Source organism: Amblyomma mixtum, chromosome 5 (assembly GCF_055824585.1).
Source record: "Amblyomma mixtum isolate Tamu chromosome 5, ASM5582458v1, whole genome shotgun sequence".
NCBI classification, from domain to species: domain Eukaryota; kingdom Metazoa; phylum Arthropoda; class Arachnida; order Ixodida; family Ixodidae; genus Amblyomma; species Amblyomma mixtum.
In genome coordinates this window covers 40702829-40724557 of record NC_143016.1, presented here as the reverse complement: position 1 = coordinate 40724557, position 21729 = coordinate 40702829, and the positions used below count along the sequence as shown (strand labels likewise).

Here is a 21729-nt window from a genome sequence, read left to right as displayed (position 1 = left end):
ATATCATTCACGACATCAGTGTGATGCATATATCGGCTCCACGAAAAAAAAAAAAAGATGAAGCGGAAAATGAACCCTACGGGTGGATAGGTGGCCAAGTTTTGTGCTAAAGTTGTGCGGTTCCTATCAGCGTTGGAGTCACTGCTGCTTCAAGCACCAAAAAAAAAAACCTGCTGCAGCTGAAGTAAAATCGTGCGCCGTCCCGCAAGTGCAATGCCAGAACCTCAACTTCAAGTGCATTTCAAAAATTGCTGCCTTGCGGGAAAAATACCGGCTATGCAAGAAACTAAAGTAGAGTGTCTAAACAACAAACTAGATAGCACAACAAATCCTTGGCGGTCCCAGTAGCACTGAAATCATGCTTCGATGGATGCATAGTGGCGCGGTAATGAAAGAGTTGAGGGAGAGCTTGTCTGGCCACACCTCAGTTGCAACATTGTCCGAGCACTGGCACTACACCTCGGCATTACATTGACTATGGATCATGTTTTCTTGGGTCAAAAAAGGTTATGCTTGCAGTGGCTTGCACGAATTATCACCGCTAGCAATGTAAGGAGGGCACAGGGTGCTACATGGCAACTGATGCAGAGACGAGAGTTGTGTGAGAGAGCCTGGTTGGTTGGCTTTCTCAAGCCATCACTTTTGTTCTATGCTTGGTGACTGGCTTCCAGCTTGCGTGTCTGGTCTGTTAATGTGGAGCTGCCGGCAGCAGCAGTCAAAACTTTTGAGCTGAAAGTTTTATTCGCTTAGCGCTGTGCCAACGCCTGTTCAAATACTGGAGGAACTTCACACAAATGGCAGACTTCCTTAGTTTCCGACAGCTCTGTTCTCTGACTTCCTTCTTTCTCATAATTACTGCCTCTCGCTAATAGGCATGGAATTTTTTTTATACAGTTTTACCTGGAGGACACAGTCCACAACCGGCTGTCGGAGTTCCTGAACTTCATTGAGGACAAGCCACCAGCTATTCAAATGAAGCCCCTCAACTTGGATGAGGAACGGATACTCAGCAAGATCAATGACCTCATCAAGGTGGATGGCTTGGCTTGGCCTTGGGCACAAGCATTTCTGAGTGATTGCGGTGTGTCATGAAAGAAAGTAAATTTTGAGATTTGGTGATGATGAATTGTTATGGCACGAGGACAGCTATGGCCAAAGAGCACCATGGCACAAGGTATTTTTCATCTACACAAAGGGGAGTCTTTCTCCAAGCATTTCACACCAGATATGTAAGCGAGGCACCAAGCCAGGGGAATGCTTGTACATATTGTATCACCGGTGGGTTCCTAGCAGCACTGGGGATTGAAGCCCGCACCTCTCACGTGCGAGGCGGGCGCTGAAAAAATTTTGAGATTTCTGGGCAGTGTGGAATGGGCCAGCTTTGGCATTGCTTGCCAAATGGTGTTTGTTGGAAAAAAGCGACACACGTGCAGTAATGTCTCCCATTTTCTTTTCATTCAAATAAAATTTCAGTTCATATTTGCGTCATGTTCAGTCCTCTTGTTTTGTCCTTGTAATCACTTAGCACAGTTAATCCACACAGCAGTGCAGTACCAACTAGCCTCTTTTGTCGCTTTTTTATGGTAGTATTGTAGGAATTGTTGGCTGCCTGTTGCGGACAGTCATAAAGATCACTCTGAATAATTTTAATTCGGAAAAAATGTGAATTGTGCAAAGCACCTGTTAAGAGGAGCATTTTTAATTGACTCAATTTTGATTATACCAACGCTCTAGTTTTAATGAATTGGAGCTTAATAAAGCGACTTCGAATTAATGTGGGTCCATTGTAGTGGCATGCAGTGTGTGGGTTTCAGCGTTCCGAAGCTGCACGTGGGCTACGAAGGACACCGTAGAGGAGGGCTCTGAATAGAGTTTGACTGCCAGAGCATTTGTGATCAGAATTTAATCCAGAGCTTCTGAATACTGGATAGTAGAGCAGTAATACATTATTTACAGCCGTTATTGCTGGTGAGGTGGGCATATGCAGCGCTGCAGTTATTGACCATTTCTCGTCCTCATTCTCCAGGGCAACCTTCAGCGCAGCAAGATCGTGCAGGACCAAGTGACGGAAGCGAAGCAGCAGGTGCTCAAGGTGCTTGAACACAAGCCACGCATTGTGGAGATCATCGGCAAGTATGTGAGTAAACGGCCGCTCAAGAAGCGAGAGAAGATGTGACTCCTGGCTCCTCCTCCCCCTTCGTTTTAAACCTCACCACCATCACCTCGAACCACATCACACCTCCTTCACCACGAGTGTGGGGGCAACCTGACCGAAGAGGTTGCGGGCGTGCCGCATCCTGGCCATTTCATTATGTTTTTCCCATGTCATCGTACTGCTGCATGTACTCCATAGCGTTATTGGTTTTCTCCCTGATTTTCTCAACGTCATCATGCTTTCATCTTTGTAAAAAGCAGAGGCCTGGCTGGTGGCATTCGTCTTGAATTGGTGCATGTGTACAAAGAACATGTCAAGGACGGCAGCATGTTTAGTGCAGAGGTGTATGGTGCTGCTTTTGGCAAAACTATCACCCAAGGGAAGTTGAAGTGGCCTTTTCTGAACTGTGCTTGGCTAGCTCTTATTCTTCAGACTGTGCCATGCGTGCGGAAGCGACGTCGATGGCCAACTTGCAGTGACGTGCTTGTTTCCTGGAACGTGTCTGTTGGAACAGATCTCTGCGCAGCGGTCAGTGCATTCAACTACTGCTCCCTTCCTTACACATTGCTCATGTTCATCAGCCATGGTGTCTTTTGCATTGTGTGACTCATGTTGTTTAGCCTTGGTTTGTTAATTATTTGTAACATAGTCTTGTTGTCCATATGCAGCCCTGATTTGTTCTACATTTGTGCTTCAGTCAAAAAATTGTACAGGTTGGTGTGTGTTGTGCACGCGCAGTGCGTGCGGGAACTGCCCTCTTTCTGGTAAGGTTGTTGCTTCCATTTGATCAGGTTGCTAAAAGCCCCGTCTCTCCCCACCCTCTCCTCGTCCCCTCTCCTTTCCTCCCCTCTTCTCCACTAACTGGCATTGGCACTAATTCTATCTCTTCCTGTGCGTCGGTTGTCAGTCACTTGCATACGAGAAAAAAATCTCACACAATGGCCCGCTGCAAAATGTAATGTTATGGCTGTCTTGCAGCAATAAGTTGAGACAAGCAACACAATTCAACATTCCTGGTGACTGTGTAGAGGGCTCCACAGACTTGTCCTCTGCCATACGAGAGAATTCTGTGTTGTTCATGGTTTTCTCACTTCTCCGCATCTTTTCTGGCTTCAAGCAGTGCTGGTGCATTTTGAGAACTTTGCTCGCATCTTGCACATGGTGGGCCCCATTTTGTCTTTAAATGCACTAGAAAATGTGTTATTTGGCCAGAATCATGTACTTCTGTGGAGAAGCCTGAAGCTGACGACTGTTGTGTGAGCAGTGTTCTTATCCAAGCTTGGAGAAATTACAGTGTTGCCTTGCAAGAAGGATGCATATGTTACAGCATGGAACATTCACTGTATTAAAAACAAAGGCGGCAGAGTTTACTGTTTGGAATAATAATTATGAATGCTAATTTATTTCGAGGGTATAGAGCAAAATTCTGGAAAGAGTGGGGCTGCCGTTACATTTTGGTGTCTTCTTACCAGAACTGCTGTGTGCAGGCTGTCAGAGTTAAATCTTTAGCTTTCGTGGTTAGCTTTTGCTCTAAGTTTTAGGTTTATATCATATAATTGGTAGTTTAACACATATTTGCTTGCAGATATGCTTTGTGTCATGAAAAAAACTTTAAGCAGAAGCAGACAGCACTGGAATAAGTGGAGGGAATTGTGTAGCCCCTGTTGATGATATATTGTGGTATGAACAAAATTGGGCAGCAGTTTACATGAGGTAGTACCATCATATAAAACAATTAAGTTTGTCGTTACCAAGTTCCTGATTTTGGAAGTGTTAATTAAGTGACACCATTTTAGAGCTGAATAGGTGTATGACGGAAGGCTTTTTGCTTTTTGTAGTTCACGAATAGGAGTAGACATGGTGCTTCACAGAGCCAATGCTGGGCTAACAAACATTAGAAAAAAAAAAAGCTTCTCTACCTTAGTTTGGTATTGTTACAGACAATTCCCAATTCAAGGATGGAAACAGTTTAGGGCATGCAGTCAGTATAATTAGTGTAGGCCGAGGGTAGCTAGTGTTATTGTGCCGAGATTTTGTGCGCTTGCCATTGCCTTTTGCTGGCCTACTGGAGCACCGTGGGTCCTTCTTGCAAACTTTGACTGCTAGAGCAGCTGTTTTGGAGGGGTGTTAATCTCCCCTTCTATCTCTCTGTTAACACACTTACAGGAAGAGGCCTTGTTCATGTGACCATTCTTGTGCAGCGTCATTCTTTCTACATATTTTTATTTTCACACATGAAGTAAGGCAGGTGTTGCACATCTACCTTGATTTCGTCATGAGGCACAAGCGAAACCATGCTCTTGTAACATAGGCAATAACGTTCGACGTAAGAGCTCAGCAGACTCATGGTTCAAGCGCGTTAAATTATTTTCTTCACATTTCTCTTCTTTGCGCTTACCTGCATTTCTGTATGCGTTTGTCATGGGTGTTGTCAGCTATGTGCATACCGTTCTTCTTCATTTTTTCTTGCATTGTATAAAATGTCATTAGTCTTACCTACGATGTTTTTGCCACACAATGTAATGTAGATGCAGGAAGCGCCATGTACAAGATAAATAGTGTCTTTATTATTATTTTTTTTGCCCATGGTTTTAAACACATTTCCAATGTTCTGGTTTGATTGTGTGTCATAAAAAAGGATTTCCGCCGATCTCTTCCTCTCGTTGTGCTTTCTGTACCTGTTTGAGGTGAGTATGCCTCTGTACAAATTCTTTTCAGTCTTTGTGGCACATATCTTTTAGTCGAAGTTCTAATAATTGGCGCAGCTTTTAGTAAGCTGTGTTGAAGGAATTTATTTAGCATTTGTCTTGAAGCGTAATCTGTAGAGCACATGACCTTTTTGTGAGTATCGTTGATAACCTTGGACTTTTGTGGTGCACAGAGTATACATCAGGAATATCTCAACAGCCTGGAATCCACTGACCATTCTCTCTGCTTTCTGACACCTCTGTAGACTTGCAGAGTGCCCCACAGCAAGTCTCCACATGCTTTCACTTGAAGCTCCTCTATGGAAGAATCTGTCATATATGCACATAGTCGTGAATGTGCTGCGGCAGTTCGTTCTTAACCATGTGGCAATATGGGTTCTAAAGAATAAGAACGGCGCTACAGTGTGCGAACCTAATTCTAATTGGACGGCAAGTCACATTCAAGGCTTCAGCAGCAGTCTCAATGATTTTAGCTGGCTGGTATATACCGTGTATACCGTACAAACGAGTGTAAGGGCCGCACCTGTGTATGGGTTGCACCCTGTTTTCCCGAAGGAAATATTAAAAAGAAAAATATCAGTGTAAGGGCCGAACCCAAACTTTCCACTACCCACATAGGAATAGCCTTTGAAATGCACACGCTGTGGCCTCTGCAATCGTCTCTGGCTGTGAGCAGTGGTGCGCTTGATCGCGGAGGCCACTCACATGCACAGGAGCTTCCAGGTGTCTCCCACGGATGGCGCCCGAGGCCGCAGCTCATCATCATCATCATCATTGTCATGTCATGGAGGAAGGAAAGCTCAGGAGAGGCCCTCGCTATCCGAGCTGCACGCCAAAAAGTGTGCCGGAAGTCGAGCGCTTTCGCAAGGACTACTGGGAGTCTTTGGCCGACGGCACAGCCAATGGTGACGCTGGGTGCAGCGGCGTCGTCTGCTACATCGTCTGCAACGCATGCACAAGCGTGCCGAGTCTGCAGCCAAGTAGGGGTGGGGAGCAGGGGAGAGCGGCTTCAAAAAATGTGGCGTAACTGCTTCTCCTGAATTCTTTCCTTCCTCCATGATCATCCATCGTCAACTTTTTCCCCCGCCGCATATATCGGCATCTATATCGGCATCAGTATTACCAGCTGCAGCTGCCAAAGGCACGGGAGTTGTGGTGGTGTGTTAGTTCACCGTTGTTGTGGCTTTCCCATGCTGCTGCCGAACGTTGCAGTTTTAGCACATTGGGCAAGCACCTTAATAGCGTGTGGCTGGCAGGAAATTTGACGTGGCCGAGAAGTGTGTCCGACGATATTGCAACCAAAAGGATGCATTGAGAAACACAAGCTGCAAGAAGCATGCTTTCCGATGCAAGCCGTGCGAGTTTCCCGAACTGGAAGAAGAGCTGCTCTGCTATGTGATGGAAGTGCGGAACAACAGCTACGCGTTGACAGCGGACATATTGCTCGACTTGTGGGATGAGTGTGCACGAAGCACGGCACCAGCTCGGAGTTAGAATACTCTGCGAGTGGCGATTGAACATAGAATAAATGCCACTCATTCCCTGATTGGTGCGTTTTTACTTTTTAAAAAATTATTTTACACATCGCGTGTATGGGCCGTCTATTAGCTCCCATCGCATGTATTTATCGTCTATTAGCTCCCAGTGGAATGCACCACTCAGGTGAAATTATGCACATATGAAAACTCTTTTGCCTGAATTTTTTTTGTTTGTTTCGAATTACTGGCTGCCAGGTTGGGGGTGCAGTCCTTGCACCAATATGCACGGTAACTGAAGGGGCCTTCCGGAAAATTTAAAGCTGTGTGCATTTTGCATAGTCCAACAAACACTAAAAAAAGCCACATTACGCTGCTGGAAATGAGAATAGTTGTAGGCTTGTTTATGTATACAAAGTTTATTGGTAGCAAAACCACTTTATTCTATGTTTCTCACAGTCCAACTGAACAGCTGATTCTAGAGTTGCCAGTTTCATCACAGTGCCGCACATACATACAGTGCACAGCATTCGTCATAGGAACGAGAGGCATGATGTGTCTCTTCATGCCATCCACACAGACTCGACGTTTTGGACGCAGCTTGTGGGCCAGTATGTATCGTGGCAGCAGTCTTGCATAAAGGACACTTTGGTGCTGCCGCCTACCAACTGCGCACACGTCTGCTGTGGGAGATGAGGCGACGTGCTTGTGGATGAGGGCACAGCTGCAGCAAGTCATGGCCCTCGTGTGGCAAAACCACCAGTGGCCGCCCTCCAGACACCGTAGGCCACCACACTGGCGAGGCCGGACATGGCGAGTGCTCCGGTGGCTGCAACGAGCAGCACATGCGGCGGGTGTCGCTCCAAGAAGGACAGCTCGAATGGCCGTGCCTTGGCACCCTGCAGGAATATTTTGTCCACCATTGAAAATGTCTCAACGATAGAGCTGCCGATGGCCTCAGAGGAGGGCAAAAAAACCTGGGAGTTTTGTTTTTCTAATTTCCTGATGTTTAAGGTTTTATTCCCCTTAACTTTCACTGTAGGTGTTGCCAAAAATAGTCAGGTAAGCACTCGAATGAGTTGACCCTGACTCACGGCACACTGCACGAAACTTTGAAGACTGGTCGGTGCACCGTCTAGCTGAAGTTTACTGTACTCAGTTTTGCATGTTGAGATGTGTGGCAGAGCCTGTGTAAATTTTCGCCTTTTATGTCGAAAATCTTAACCGCAACATGAGTGGACGACACATATCATAGGTGCACTAGCATGTGTACAGCACCATTAAATTGTGCGCCTTTTATTTGACTATGTTTGAGGAGTCTGCAATGGTAACCTGTAACCTGAAGTAGCTGATTGCTCTAGTCACATGATCCAACTGGCTTGGAGAGGTGGAAAACTTGGGAACCGCGCTTATATTCGCCCAGTCACATACCTTGAACTCTGGTTCATCGACCCAGATCTGATCTTTTCGTAGCAGATTCATCCGGCAGAGGACCTGTTGGGAGAGAAAAAAGAAAGGGGGAAGAAAACGCTTGGCAGGATAACTGCGCCAAAGTGGGCACTCGTTGGCTTTTTTAGCCGAGTGAAATGCACGAAATGCAAGAAATGTTTTCTATACATGCTGTCAGGATTGACGTTTGGAACTGTGCGTATGGCTTCCAAGAAGGAAAAATGAAAAGCCGCGAAGAAAATGACAAGAAATGACATCCTTTTGCATTCAAGCAGGAATGGTGGCATGCGTGTGGGACCAGCTGCGCACTTTTGTCTGACTGGTAAGCTCTCAGTGTCGCACAGCATTTAAAGGACTACAGGCACCTAGCTTCAGCAGCGCATTTTTTGCCCTGTAGTGATGTGTAAAAGATTCATCTTGCAAATCGTTTGCAATACTGTGAAAGGTAGGGTTCTCTCGTCCAGTCGGGGCCAAAAAAGACAACTCCCTGAAACATTTGAGCAGTGTTGTAACTTTTCCAGTTTTTCCAGTTTTTACAATAAAGATGCTTTTCGACTAGCAGTAGTTAGCTACCACATCTCTCTGATAGTAATCGCCATAGATTGCATGCACAGCCCATTATTTTGTCATAAAACATTGGCTATTACCCATTCGCCGCTATCACTCATAGGATATCCTTCAGTAATGGGTATATAAGCTTGACTCCATGACATCCGTTCGGAGGTGAGCGAATACGAGTTGCATGTTGTGCTGTAGAGTGAAGTTGAAGTATCGTCCTCGTTGCTGCTTCTTGCCAAGCGTCGTAAGTTGTGTGCCGTCACAACTGGCGGGCCTGCATGCGTGTGCAGGGCAGCTTCACCATTTTCTTGAATGCTGCATTTATGTTACTTTGATGTTTTCATGTTTCAGTACTGTTCGGAGAAGTTATTCTAATGTGTTTATGCAACATTACAAAAACATTAAAAAGGACATTAAGCACATAAAATAACATATGACCTAAACAAAAATGTAACATTATCGTAATGTTTCGGTGTTACCTGGGACACCTTGAAATACACTAGAAATTCAAAGGTTTTCACGGACCCACAGAAATTCCAGGACTCTCAGGGCCCTTGAAGATAGCTAAGTTTTCCATACTGAGGGGTTGTAAGGGTTTTCAAAAATCCACATGGAGCCTGAATTATATAAAAAGTAGCACATATGCGCCCCTGATGTGAGCAGGCACCGACACGTGGTAGTGCTCAGGCATAACATCTGCAGAACACTCCACGTGAGAGCAGTGGGAAGCAGCCCTGTCCAGCTCGGGCCTGGAAGACCAGCGCAGGCTGATGAACCGGGTCCGGGAGGGAGCACTAGCTAGCGGCCCCCTGAACTGAGGATGCCGACCGCCGGACATCAGCAAAACTTGTGGGTGCAATAAAGTTTCTCTCGCTCTGCCGTGTGCTGTTCTCACGTGCGAGCCAGTCACATAGGTTCGGAAACCGTCGCCTCGGCTTCACATAGGCTTCTCCACTGTCAGCGTGTTGCGCGACGCGTCATTCAGGCAGCAAACTAAACGCCCAGCAGATTTCCGGCCTGATGGACTAGGGCCGGTTGATTCTCCAGTGCAGAAGACTCCAGCCAGGCACGCCAAGAGGCACGAGAAAGATGGGAATATTGGGGAGGTTTGAATGGCGACTGGACAAAGTGCTCGAGTTTATAGCAGAGCTCCGGAGGGACAGTTGAGACAAGAAGGATCGAGACGAAAGTCGTAGACAGCGTCGGGCGGTTCGGGTATTGGTTTGAACCTTGCGAGGGATGTGCGATTGGAGGCACGTGGTTTGCGGCATCGGAGCAACATATAGCGAAACTGAAGCCATTGCTTTTTTCTCATTGGAAAACGAATTAATGGGGCAGCGAAATAGACGAACTGACATGGGGGAAACGTACGTCAACCGTCATTCACGGTGATCGGCCTATCAAAAGTTCCTTGGGGCCATATCCGTAGCTGATGCGCCCATTTCGTCTCTGCCCATAGGAAGGGGATAGTGGCTTTACCGCCCTTCGAAACGTAACGACTCGATTTTCGTACTGCACTTGTTTATCAGCACTCCGCTGCTGGCAGGCGCATTTCCTGGCTTAAATCCATGCACAGAAAACTCGAGTGCATCACTGTAGCGTAGTGCTGCACCTTATCGTAAGGACGTAGAGATCAACGTGTCCGTTTGATAGCATATTTTAAAGAAGCACAAGATGTTCGTTCTCCGACACTGGCCGTCCATTTAACGCACTCTGACAACCAGATACCGGCTGAAGCAAGCTGTCATTGCTAGTCCGCATCCACTCCTCTTGGCGTTGGCCGGTTGAAGACAGACTTCGTGTGGAAGAAGACAGACATTTATTCCGCCCTCTGGGCCATACCATGCCGCACTCTCTCAGGTGGGCTTCTGAGGTGTGCTAAATATATACTCGCGTTGCCGTTAAGACTGCCAACAAAACCCAGGTGCAGTGTTGGCCTGCACTTGGACCGTACACTCTGAAAGTGACGCGTCTCCCCCTTTCACTACGGCGTCTCTCATAGCCTCAGTTGCTTTGGGACGTTAAACCCCAATAAACCAACCAACCAACCTTCCAACGCCGCTTTCTTCTGTGTGTGTTTCTCTGGGAAAGGGCGCCGGGGTGGGGGAACTATAGTTTCTATGGTAACCTGCTTCGAACAGACAATGGCGAAATCCAGAAGTGGGAGTCCTAAGCGCACCAAAGACAGCTGTTGGCAGCATGCGACACGTTACACTCACCTCCCTGGCCGCCCTCTCACCGGCTTGAACGGCGCCGTTCATGTATCCGGGCCACACGGTGGCGGTCTCTGTGCCCGCGAAGTGCACCCGGCCGAACGGCTCCCGCAGGGTCCTGCACGGAATGCGCTCAGTCAAACGCGCAGTGCTGGACTCCTCAGGCGTAGTAGCGTTGTCAGCAATGGTGTGCATCTAACTAGAGCTAACACGTTATATAGCAGACTGGTCAACTAATTTCTAACTATTACACTTAGGCTCCTCATTTATTACGAGGTTTACTATCTCTTTTTATATTTTCGAAAATGCCATTCACGTCGCCGCTACAGTGCAAATAATTTTGGGGCCGCACACTCGTGAAACCGAAACTGCGCGGCCGTGTAGAGTATTAGCCACGCCTATGAGCGCACGCATCACACATGGACGCGACTGTCACGCGCTCTCTGCCTGCTCGCCCGCTGCTCGCCGCTCCCACCTGGGCGCTGTGAAAAGAGCGCCGGACACCCGCGCCGTTAATTGTGTGACGCGCGCGCTCGTAGGCGTGGCTAGCGCTCTCTCCGGCCGCGCGGTTTCGGTTTCACGACTGTGCGGCCCCAAAATTCTAGCTGCGACGTGAACGGCATTTTCGAAAAGCTAGAAAACGAAATCCATGTTACTCACGGTGAGCTGCAAGCCTCGGAATAAATGAGTAGCCTAGCATCAATAGTTAAAAACGTCATTATATATTAGTTACCCAGCTTATTAGCACTTCTTAGCTATATTCTCATACACACCACCGCACAAAATGCTATGCCTAAGAGAACGCTCTTCTAACTCAAGAAGCCTAATTTTAAAAATTGATAAGTCTTAGGGGAAACACTCTGTATACGTTGGGCACGCATTTATGTGTAGAGAGAGTACCGCCTTCTGAAGCGCAGACGACGAAACACGCACCGTGTTGTCGCCCACCATCTGCCACATTTTCAGAGGGCACATTTTCAGAGCAATCTTAACAGACAGTCAAGACGCTGCAACTACAATACGTTCCTTCTATCAATGGTGGCTCCCAGAAGGGGACCGGACTCGACAAAAGAAGCCTATCGACGCTCTGCTGGAGTACTGCTTACAGAAAGCCGACTTGGCTTCCTCTATTTAATCCTCAATTTTCAACAACCCCCATCAATTCCTGCGTGTAGCTCGCACTTTGACAGAGACGCCCACACGAGCCACAGTACATGCAATCGTACGGTGACTGATCTCTTGTCTCGTCTTCCGTTGTGCTGTTTTATCCTATTCTTCAAACGTGTACCAACCAGCCCGTATTTGCCCCCTTCTGGAATCCACTTGGCTACGTGAACGACAGAAGACCCGGAACAAGCAAGTTGCTCTGAAACGAGATCTCGAAGCATAAGCACAACTCCACCTTCCGCATCCAATGGCCGCTCCTTCTTCGAATAAAATTAATTCATTCATTTTAATCTTCCATTTATGTCTGAAGAAAATGGCGTCCTTTTAAAAAAACGCACAACCTGAGAACAGATGGGCTGGGCCCATGCGCGAAGGAAGTGCGCAAGAAACCATAACGGGGAAATATAGTCTACAAGCCAGGTCAAAAATGGAGGGGATGTGAAATAGATTAATTCAGTTGAAATAAAAGCAGGCATTGGACCTCTATATAAAATTGCGGGGGAAAGTCAAGCTACGCCTTGGTAATTCTCGACTTTACACACTCATGTATCCGTGCAGGGAGTCCACATACCACTACTGACGCAGTGGTGCAGGGTTCAGCGATGGCCCTATGGTGGCAGGTGCTGCCACTTCTGCCACCCGGGTTGCTCTTCCCGACCAACCTCTCGCGACCAGCCATCAAACTGCCACCTGCCGCTGTGGTCAGTTTGCTCACAATCCGGTGGGCAGGTTGTGATGACGTCACAACGACAAGCGACCTATGGGCGGTCCACTTAGGTTGCTTCTCCGGGGATTTCTCGCTCGCATCGCCGACGACCGAGGGCTCAAAGCGGGAGGCGGCAGTGAGCGTTCAAGGCGGGCAGCAGCCAAAGAGGGAGCGGCCGGCTCTCCCAAGCCTCCCATTGTCCCCTTTCGGGGAAGGACGCGTGTTTTTCGCCGGGACCGCTTCGCGCCAGTGTAAAAATAGCCATAAAAATGTCAGCACCACCACTGCATCGTACGCCGACGGCTCACAGCGTCCTGACAAACACCACTTGCGGGCCAATTTAGATAGTACTATCGCTTCGTCGGAGGTTCTACAGCTTTTCTTTTGAAAGAACACTGCTAGACGAAGCGGGGCCGGGCGCGTCCGGATGAATGGGGGGACGGTGCAGCTGGCTGGCGTCCGGTATGGCCCCGAGGCTCGACAACTCGGTCTCAAGAAACGGGAGCGCGCAGAAGACGCCACCGGACAGAACGAGCACAGCCACCTGCTTAATTAGGGAAAGTGACGGCCTCTTGACTCGGACCCCGGAGGACGGCTGCTGAGTCGGCAGTCCATTGTGATCCGACTCGTATCGGAAAGTGGTTCTGCGCCCCCGGGTTTTGTTCGCGACGGTCGCAGCTGGGGGTTGGGGCCGATAATTGCCCCAGTTCCGGGAATCGTCAAGGTCACGGGTGCTGGGGAGACAGACGTACCCGCGGAAGTGTTTCGACATGTTGTTTTTGTGTGTTTTGCTTTGTCTTTCATAGGGGAGAGAGTTTGTGTAATACAGTGGAAGTGTGGGGCGGGGCACGTAACCCGGGGGGCCAATCAGTATGTGTGTGCATTCTCGGAATTCACTATGTTTTAAGTGAAAATGATGCCCTTTTTACAATATGTACATTTGAGAGAGGGTTATGTGCCTTAAGGAAGTTGGAGGGCGGGCCACACGTCTAATAACCAATCGTGTTAAGGGTTTGACACGATTGAATGCTGATGAATACGGGCCGGGCCCATGTGTCTTTAAAACTGGGTCCCGGAGCCCGGAAAAAGGGTTCTGGGCTACGGAGATAGATGTAACGCATCTTCGGCTATGCCGAGTAGGGGCCTCCCCTAAATGTTAGCCAGTTCCATGTTGTTGTTGTGCTCACTGCTCAACTTGTATGTATATATGTAAACTATTGTACATAAAGCTTCAGTTTATATCCCCTGCAAGTTCTCAGTTGTTGCCAAGTATTGTCTGCTAGAACTTCATTCAGCCTTCAAGTCATTCAAAGGCCGTCTCTGACGGGGCACCCCCGGTGCAAAGGAAGAAAGGAAGGAAGAGAAAAGAACCTTTTCGCTTTGGTGTAGGTGAAACTTTACTGTGTCTTTGAACGCGAAGCTACAAAAATAAATATAAAAAAGATCGTGAGGTATGAAGTGTGGTCTGTCTGAAGAGATCATGGAGCGTATTTTGATAAAATGTGGCAGTATCCATTCAGGTGTAGACGCAGGCGCGGTCAACACTCCGGAGTACCTATAGTTCAGAGATAACGAAGGTAATATGACTCTATCTTCAGAAAAAATTTGTGAGAAGCGGTCGGACTAGTAGCTTAAAATCTCGGAAGTGACCTAAATGTACAAGTTCAGGATTAAAAATTGCTTACAGCAATAGTCAATAGAACTTGTAATTTAAATGGACTATACTTGCGCGAAAATAGGGCAGAGAAGAGACGTGACTGCAGGACAGCGCTCTGTCCTGTAGTCACGTCTCTTCCCTATTTTTTGCGCAAGTCGATTTAAAGCGCAATGAACCAACTCGCCCAAATGAAAGTACTTATAAAATTTGTAATTAAATAAGGCGAATTCCAGATATTTCCCTGAAGTTAGAAATATGGCTTAGAGAAATATAAGGGGAAAAAATACCGTGCATGTTGGTACACCCCGTCATTCGGTTCCACTCTAACATCCATCTATGCACACCCGAGTGCGCCCGTAAACGTCTGCGTACAGACGCTCGCGTACGTTTCGGGGGGCGCGCCGCATATACAGCTTTCGCTGTGATGTGATAAGCGCTTGCGCTTCGCTTTGAATGATCGGCGACCTTGACTGATCAGGAGTGTTTTCGATGTGGTATCATACGTGGAACCGAGGAGTAAATTCAGCTTCTAAGGCTGAAGCGAAGTGCGTTACTCTTTGTACACAAACCTGCGAGCTCCACAGCAAAGTAATTGCAACGGTGAAGGCTGTTATCAAAATTGACAGCAGTGTTCGAAATTACGCTTACTTTCCGTATTTGCTCATGACCCCCGTTGGAAAAGTGGACACGTAGCATCCGCCCGAGTACTGCTCCTCGAGCCAGTTCTTCTCCTCGAAGTGCACGGGCTGTAAGGGTAACGGAAGAGAAACTTGTGGTCAGTTAAAGATAGTTAAAACTGATAGCGACACTTCGCCGGGGAAAAAAAATGAACCGGCCTCTCTCCACTGCACACATGAATGAGAGTTGTAGCCTGACCGTACATGCACGAGCAATCGTGTCACAATTAACTTAGCAACGGAGACCCTCAAAGTGAGTACGAAGCGGTATAGATCATTCTTCCGGCGTCGCACTCACGTCGACAGGGCTTTATTCAATTATTCGTGCATGTACTGTTACGCCAACGAAGCAAACGGTTCCGAATTTAAAAGAAGGATATTCTTACGTTGCATGCAGCTTCGTGCTCAAAGGCTCTCGCCAGGTCCGCAGATATAACCTTAGGTCTGATCTCCTTTGATAATTCCTGCAGCCTCAAGGCTTTGTCGCCGATTGCGAACCTGTCGTAGAGGGGGAAAACTATTAGAAACATGGCACTGCGACTGAGTGAGTGCCTTGGCGTGCAGTTTTCCCAATGTAAAACTTAAATGCCGCATTTTCGCTCGTATAACCGCCCCTGCATATAATCCGCACCTTTAATTACGACCCCCACGATAAGAAGAAAAATATGCATAATTCATGACTGCGCAGCCAGTGATCGCATTGTGACGTCGAAAGAAGTTCGCTACGAGAAGTTCGCTGCAACGCTCGATTCACCACATTCAATTGTCGCTATCACTACCGTGTTCATCCACCCGGGCCGTTGCAAACTGAGCACTTCCTGAAGGTTTTGCATACCGTTTCGGCTCGAATTGCTTTCCCCGCACCTATGATTCATTGCGGACGTAAACTGCGCCAGCCAGCCATTTAGCACGAGCCCATTTTTAGCCGCTCGTACTTTCGACATGTGTCCATGACCCGAAATCCACATTTTTCCACATTTTTGGCGCGGGTTATACGAGAGAGAATACGGCATCTTTTTAATGAAAACATTTCTCCACAGTTCTTTTTTTTGTATAGCGCCCATACTGCACTCATACTTTATTCTTGATAATGAACGCAGAATGCTGCGCAACGAAAGTTTTTTCTTCTGCATGACGTAATATTTTATTAAAATAAGAAATATGCGAAAAATCTTCCAGGAATGCAGACCCACTGACACCGCTCGTCATCAAGCAGTTCGTTAACTACTTCTGAGCAGCGATGTATAAGCCAAGGTAAAAATCTACCGGGAGCACTTATGTCTGCTTACGTGCTATGAATGCGAAATCATTGTGCACTACTGCTATTCCATTGGTGCGTTTGTGGTTTGTGTAACTTATTTCGCGTTGTTCACCAAACCGCACCACATTTGGGGCTCCGTGAGCTAACGCCCATATATGCAGTATTGGCGTTCTCTATTTAACATTCATAGATGGCGGCGACTCCTCATATACCGCTACCAGCGCAGTGGCGCAGCAGTTAAGCGATGCGCCACTGCACTGGCAGGTGGTGGTTCCTATCACATCCACCTAAAGGGATTGTGCGACCCATGTTGCTCTTCCCGTGCAACTTCTCGCGCAGGTGGCGCGCTGCTCCTCCGAACTTAGCCGAGCTTACCCGAGTTATTGCCGAGTAACTGAGTTACCGAGAAACTCGGGTAGGTGTCCACACTTTCTGTACACACATTACGTGAACGCCACGCATGAGCCAAGTAATGCCTACTCATTAGAAAGTAGTGTGCTAGCACTGCAGATAATCGGCAAATATCATCATCATTAGCCTTACGGCGTCCACTGAAAGGCAAAGGCCCCTCTCATATCTATCCAATTAAGCCGGTCCTGTCCCTGCTGAGGCCATTGCTTTATGCCCGCAAACTTCAGTCTCACCCGCCCACCTAATTTTCAACAACCCCCTGCTAACTTCGGTTTCTCTTGGAATTGAGTCATTACAGGGCGCCATGAAAGAACAGCACACGACAAAACAGCATGTGTCAAAACAGCGCACAAAAACAGCACAGCGACGAAACAGCAGAGGAAAAAAAAACGGCACAGCGCAAAACGGCACAGGGGAAAACAGCATGGCGACGAAACAGCACTAATGAAAAACAGCACGCGTCAAAACAGCACGCCGGACAAAACAGCACAGCACAGAACGGTGCAGCGCTGCTAAATGGGTGAACTATCACATAGTCATAACCGCAAACGGTAAAGCACAACACATAGGGCAGAGACCTTTGGAGTTTGCGAGTGTCTGTTTCACAGACTCAATAAGGAACACGGTAGAGTGATATTCGCGATGTCATATTTCCACTTTTTTCCTGGCGGGTAATGGAATGACTACCGCTGAAGAAGTTCTGGAAGCATCGATTCTGCGGGTTGCCATCATGGTGCTGAGTTCTGGCAAGTACCACAAGTTCTTATTCTTCAAAACTCTAGCTCTCGGCAATTGAATCATTAGCAATTTTGTTTGGAGCGAGCTACAGGGTCTTTATACACTGAAAATATCCAATATGCGGTGCTTACTTTTAAAGATGGGAGGATTGCCCGAGACGATATTTTCTGGTTGTTTGGTGTTTAAAGGGAAACTGCATAGGTTTTATAAATCAACGAGCTTAAGAGGGTCGATTGTGTGAAACTTGCAGGTAAAGCATGCGAAGTCTTTTTGTGCTAGCACTTGAAATAGTGAAGTAAGCGCCGATTAAAATACGGACGCCCTTCAAGCTTCCCCGCAGCGCACAGCGCCAAGTGGGGGGTGCATGATGACGTCATAAAAAGGTATCGGTACATTTCCAACGCACAAACGCCTGCTTTGAAGGAAAAAAAAAAAAAACAACGCCACCGAAGGAAAACACTGTCCAGAGTTGTTTGGCAGCGTCTAATGAGTCAGGGCAGGGTGTGGCTGACGACAGCTGTAATTTGAAATCATACCTTCCGTGACGTAACGCTGAATTTCCCTGCACCCCTTCCATGCACTCAGGAGAAGCGCAAAATTCAATCGTCGATTACGTCACTATTTTAAATACTAGTGCAAAAACACTTGGCATGCTTTACCTACAGCCTATATAGATTTGAATCCTTGAATATCGCGTAATTCTCAAAAAAGTGCTGCAGTTGCCCTTTAACCAGAACGCGGCACAGTGGTTGTCTGAGGCTGAACGGCGGCTACTTCGCGAAATGGGCTACACAGCTCCCCCGAAAATTCATGTATAATCGTGCATTTGTTTAGCGTAATTTTATGTTGAACTTTTTTTCGCTTCGAAGCGAATTATATCGAAACAGCAATTTTCTCGACATTTGACCAAAGCTACGTTTTTCGCTTGGAGGCCAATTTTATTAAAACATCAATTTTGGACAAATTTGGCCTTTTTGCTCAGGGTCCACAAGAAACCCCTAACAAACACAGGTGGGAGTCTACTGAAGCAGAGTTGACGAGTGAATGCAGGGAATTTTGTTTCACAGGATCCTTATTGCCAATCGGGCTTGATGATTGGGAGGGTCAGCAAAAAAAAAATCAAGAATAACGAATTGGTAATAAGCGTATATGTTTGCTTCAGTAAAGACAGCAAGAAAAGCTGGTCATAATTACATCGGTGGGACGGCTGTCTTTTATTTTCTTTGTTGCTGCTGTCAGGTGCCATTTTGATGTTTCCGAACTTCCGAACTTTTGCGGCAGAACGGTTCGAAGGAGAAAAAAATGATAATACATCAATCTGAATTCAAACCACAGACGCGCTAAGCTTCCCGATGCCTTTTAGCACTCGGCCATCGCAGCGGCCTCTCGCACTCCCTGTTCTGACTGGTAGCCTCTCTCGCTATCATTTGGAAGTTGTCATCACCGCGAATGTTAGCTATGGCCGCAGAACGCCGGCCTACTATAACACGTCATAGAGGGAAATCAATCGAGAGACGCCTGCTTCTGCCTAACAGTTATTTTGAAAAAGGAAGCGGCGGCTGCGTGCGGTGCCACGTAGTGCATCAAAAGCAGCCAAGGAAAACGAACATGGCTAGCAAATAAGACAAGATAAACTACCCCGGGGCATCTGACCGCAGAGCGGTTGCCGGGGCCAATTTCATCTCTCAGTTGCCCAGATTCTGCTCACATAATACAGAAAGGAACTCGATCACTGAAGCCAAGCAAGCAAGGGCTACATAGCCACTAGTTCTGCCGTATGCACTGTTCAAGCAGCGCTGTTCCTCAATGAATAAGCCTGCCGTGTCTATTAATGAATCAGCGAAACGAGCACTCGCCGACTTCAGACGTCGATGCCGTACGTGTTGTGATTTCCCGTTTGCGGTTGTCGCTATGAGGCCCGTGTGCTCTGCGATGGCAGTAGTAGAAATTTCCGGAGCACTTCACTCTTATAGCCTGAGTCGCTTTGGGACGTTAAACCCCATAAACCAAACCAAACCATAGTTCACTTCTCTAGCAACGCTTCACCGTACTGCGCTGCGTTGTTTTGTCGTCATGCTGCTTTTCCTTGTGCTGTTCTCTCGCCGTGCAATTTTTTCGCTGTGCTGTTTTTTCCCAGTGCCGTTTTGTCACTGTGCCGTTTTTTCCCCTTGTGCTGTGCTGTTTTTATGTTACGGCTGTGCTGTTTTTTGTGCGCTCTTTGGACGCATGCTCTTTTGTCGTGTAAGGCCTGTTTTTTTGTGCGCTGTTTTGACGCATGCTGTTTTGTCGTGTGCTGTTCTTTCGTGTCCCCCCTAAAAGTCCAGCAGTTATCTTTCTCCGCATTACATGCCCTGCCCACGCACATTTCTTCTTGATTTCGACTAGGATGTCATTAGATTGGTTTATTGGTTGGTTTATTGGCGTTTAACGTCCTAAAGAGACTCAGGCTATAAGAGACGCCGTAGTGAAGGCCTCCGGAAATTTCGACCACCTGGGGTTCTTTAACGTGCACTGACATCGCACAGTACACGGGCCTCTAGAATTTCGCCTTGATCGAAATTCAGCCACCGCAGCCGGGATCGAACCCGCGTCTTTCGGGTCAGCAACCGAGCGCCGTAACCACTGAGCTACCGCGGCGGGGCGGATGTCATTAGAGTCCTTTAAAATCTGGGGACCCTATCCCCCTAACCGATATGCTCTCCCTATTCTAAAACTCTTTATTAACTCTCGTGTGTTCCCTGACTCACTATGGTCTTTTCCTGTCGCTGAACGTTTCACCTATCATTTTCCTTTCCGTAGCTAACTGCATTATCCTCTGTTTAGGTTGAACTCCTTTAGTACACTTTTCTGCCCCATAGGTGAGTACCGGTAAGATGCAGCTGTAATGTACCCTTCTCTTTAGGGATACTAGTAAATGCCGTTCATGATCTCAGAGCATCTGCCAAATGCGCTCCTCCCCATTCTTATTATTCTAGTTATTTCGCTCAGGTGATTTGGATCTGTGGCCACGACCTACCCTAAGTAGATGTATCGCATTGCCACTTCCAGCGCCTCGCTACCTATCGTAAACTGCGCTTCCCTTCCGAGACTATTCAAGGTTACTACAGTTTTCTGCACAATAATTTTTAGACCCACCGTTCTGCTCGGCCCGTCTACGTCATTAATCATACTTTTTATTTCGTCCCCTGAGTTACTCAGCAAGGCAATGTTATCAGCGAAAGTGTTCACCATGAAATTCTATCTGCAACTGTTCCCAATCCGGGTCCGTGGATACCTCCTGTAAGCTGGCGGTGAATAGCACTGGAGAGGCAGTGTCTGCCTGTACAAATTTAGGGATTCTTTTTTTTTTTACATGCGCTCTGAAATGCCCGTATTCGGAGAGTCTTTTTATAGTGCTTTTTTGTGCAGCGGGGAGGCAGCTGTGGACTTCGGCGTGAAGCACCGCGCTTGCCGGAAATGCCTCCGGTCATCGCGCCTTCTTATTTATTTCGGGGTTAGACCTGTAGCACGCCCGCTGCCGCTAAATGATGTAGCTGTCCGAGAGCGCGGTCTTCAGATATATGTCAGAACAAGGTGCTCTTACACAGTGAGTGCCGCTAGTGGGAATCCCGGTCGGCAGTCGTCGGTGGTGTTGTTGAATGCCAGGTCGTCGTCGAAGCACGACACTGTTCCGCCGAAACCTGCGAATTCAATCACGGGGACAGACAGCAGGTGTTTATCTGCACCCACCACCGGTATTAACTGTCCACTGCTTCAACACGAAGTCTGAACTCCGGCAAACGCCCTGCGGGTGTGTGCGTTATGACAACCCGAGCACGTGTTTGCTGGGCCACCGAGTGTAGACTCCGTGCAGACGCATTTGCTGAGAGTTGCAAGATTTTATCGAAGCGACATGCTTATGTCTACTCCACGCACGCGTTGGAACGTGCTTCATCTCTACCTTCTCCACTGGCGCGCAAGGCTGGCATATTTTACCCCGTATGCATAAAGCTTTCAAACCAATCTTAAAGCAAAAACCAGACATGTCATTCACAGCCTATACCCCTATCATTCTTATACTTTTTGCCTCTGTGCTGCAAAACTTGAAGGTAGAAAGAAAGAAAACGTGGACCATGTTCTAATTGCGTGAAAGCGTTCCAAAACAGCAGTGATGTCGTATCCAAGGAGGGAATGCTTGCTTTCGTCTCATCGCCCAAAATTACGAACACTGGAACGAATTTACGCACGCCGCTGACGCGGAAATACCCGAAGAAAACATACAAGTTGAGGTCAGGATTCGCCTTGCGTTTATAGATACGTTCATAGTAGGTTCGCACTTGAGCATTCGCCTTCAAGTGCAGCCGAAATCCGCCGTCGCGGCTCACTTTCTGGTGGAAGATCCGATAGCCAGCGCGGTTGGTACAGAACCGATTACTGCCGGCCGAAAAAACGGTCGCTTGCCGCTAGCCAACAGGAATTCAAGTAGAAGGCGGCGCTCGCCCCTTTACTTTCCACAGCAATCATACGATGTGATGCGACAAATCTGCATCGGTGGTAATGGCTGTACGCTTCGCT

The 21729-nt window shown here is 47.6% G+C and overlaps 2 protein-coding genes across 10 annotated transcripts in view; one reads left to right on the top strand and one right to left on the bottom strand.

The window, feature by feature from the left end:
* Sap130 (Sin3A-associated protein 130) overlaps nucleotides 1-4805 on the top strand; it is a 75025-nt gene extending 70220 nt beyond the window's left edge. For all 8 annotated transcript variants that reach the window (XM_089544113.1, XM_089544114.1, XM_089544110.1 and 5 more), the window contains 2 exons: nucleotides 895-1032; nucleotides 2027-4805. In XM_089544113.1, coding sequence (XP_089400239.1) covers nucleotides 895-1032; nucleotides 2027-2176 — 288 coding nt within the window. In that variant the 3' untranslated portion in view covers nucleotides 2177-4805. The remainder of the gene's footprint in view (nucleotides 1-894; nucleotides 1033-2026) is intronic.
* Nucleotides 4806-6736: 1931 nt separating this feature from the next.
* LOC149341867 (amine oxidase [flavin-containing]-like) overlaps nucleotides 6737-21729 on the bottom strand; it is a 61675-nt gene continuing 46682 nt past the window's right edge. For both annotated transcript variants that reach the window (XM_089544107.1, XM_089544108.1), the window contains 6 exons: nucleotides 20759-20855; nucleotides 15152-15263; nucleotides 14737-14834; nucleotides 10565-10676; nucleotides 7770-7832; nucleotides 6737-7237 (listed from right to left, as the gene is read on the bottom strand). In XM_089544107.1, the coding sequence (XP_089400233.1) occupies nucleotides 7073-7237; nucleotides 7770-7832; nucleotides 10565-10676; nucleotides 14737-14834; nucleotides 15152-15263; nucleotides 20759-20855 (647 nt within the window). In that variant the 3' untranslated portion in view covers nucleotides 6737-7072. The remainder of the gene's footprint in view (nucleotides 7238-7769; nucleotides 7833-10564; nucleotides 10677-14736; nucleotides 14835-15151; nucleotides 15264-20758; nucleotides 20856-21729) is intronic.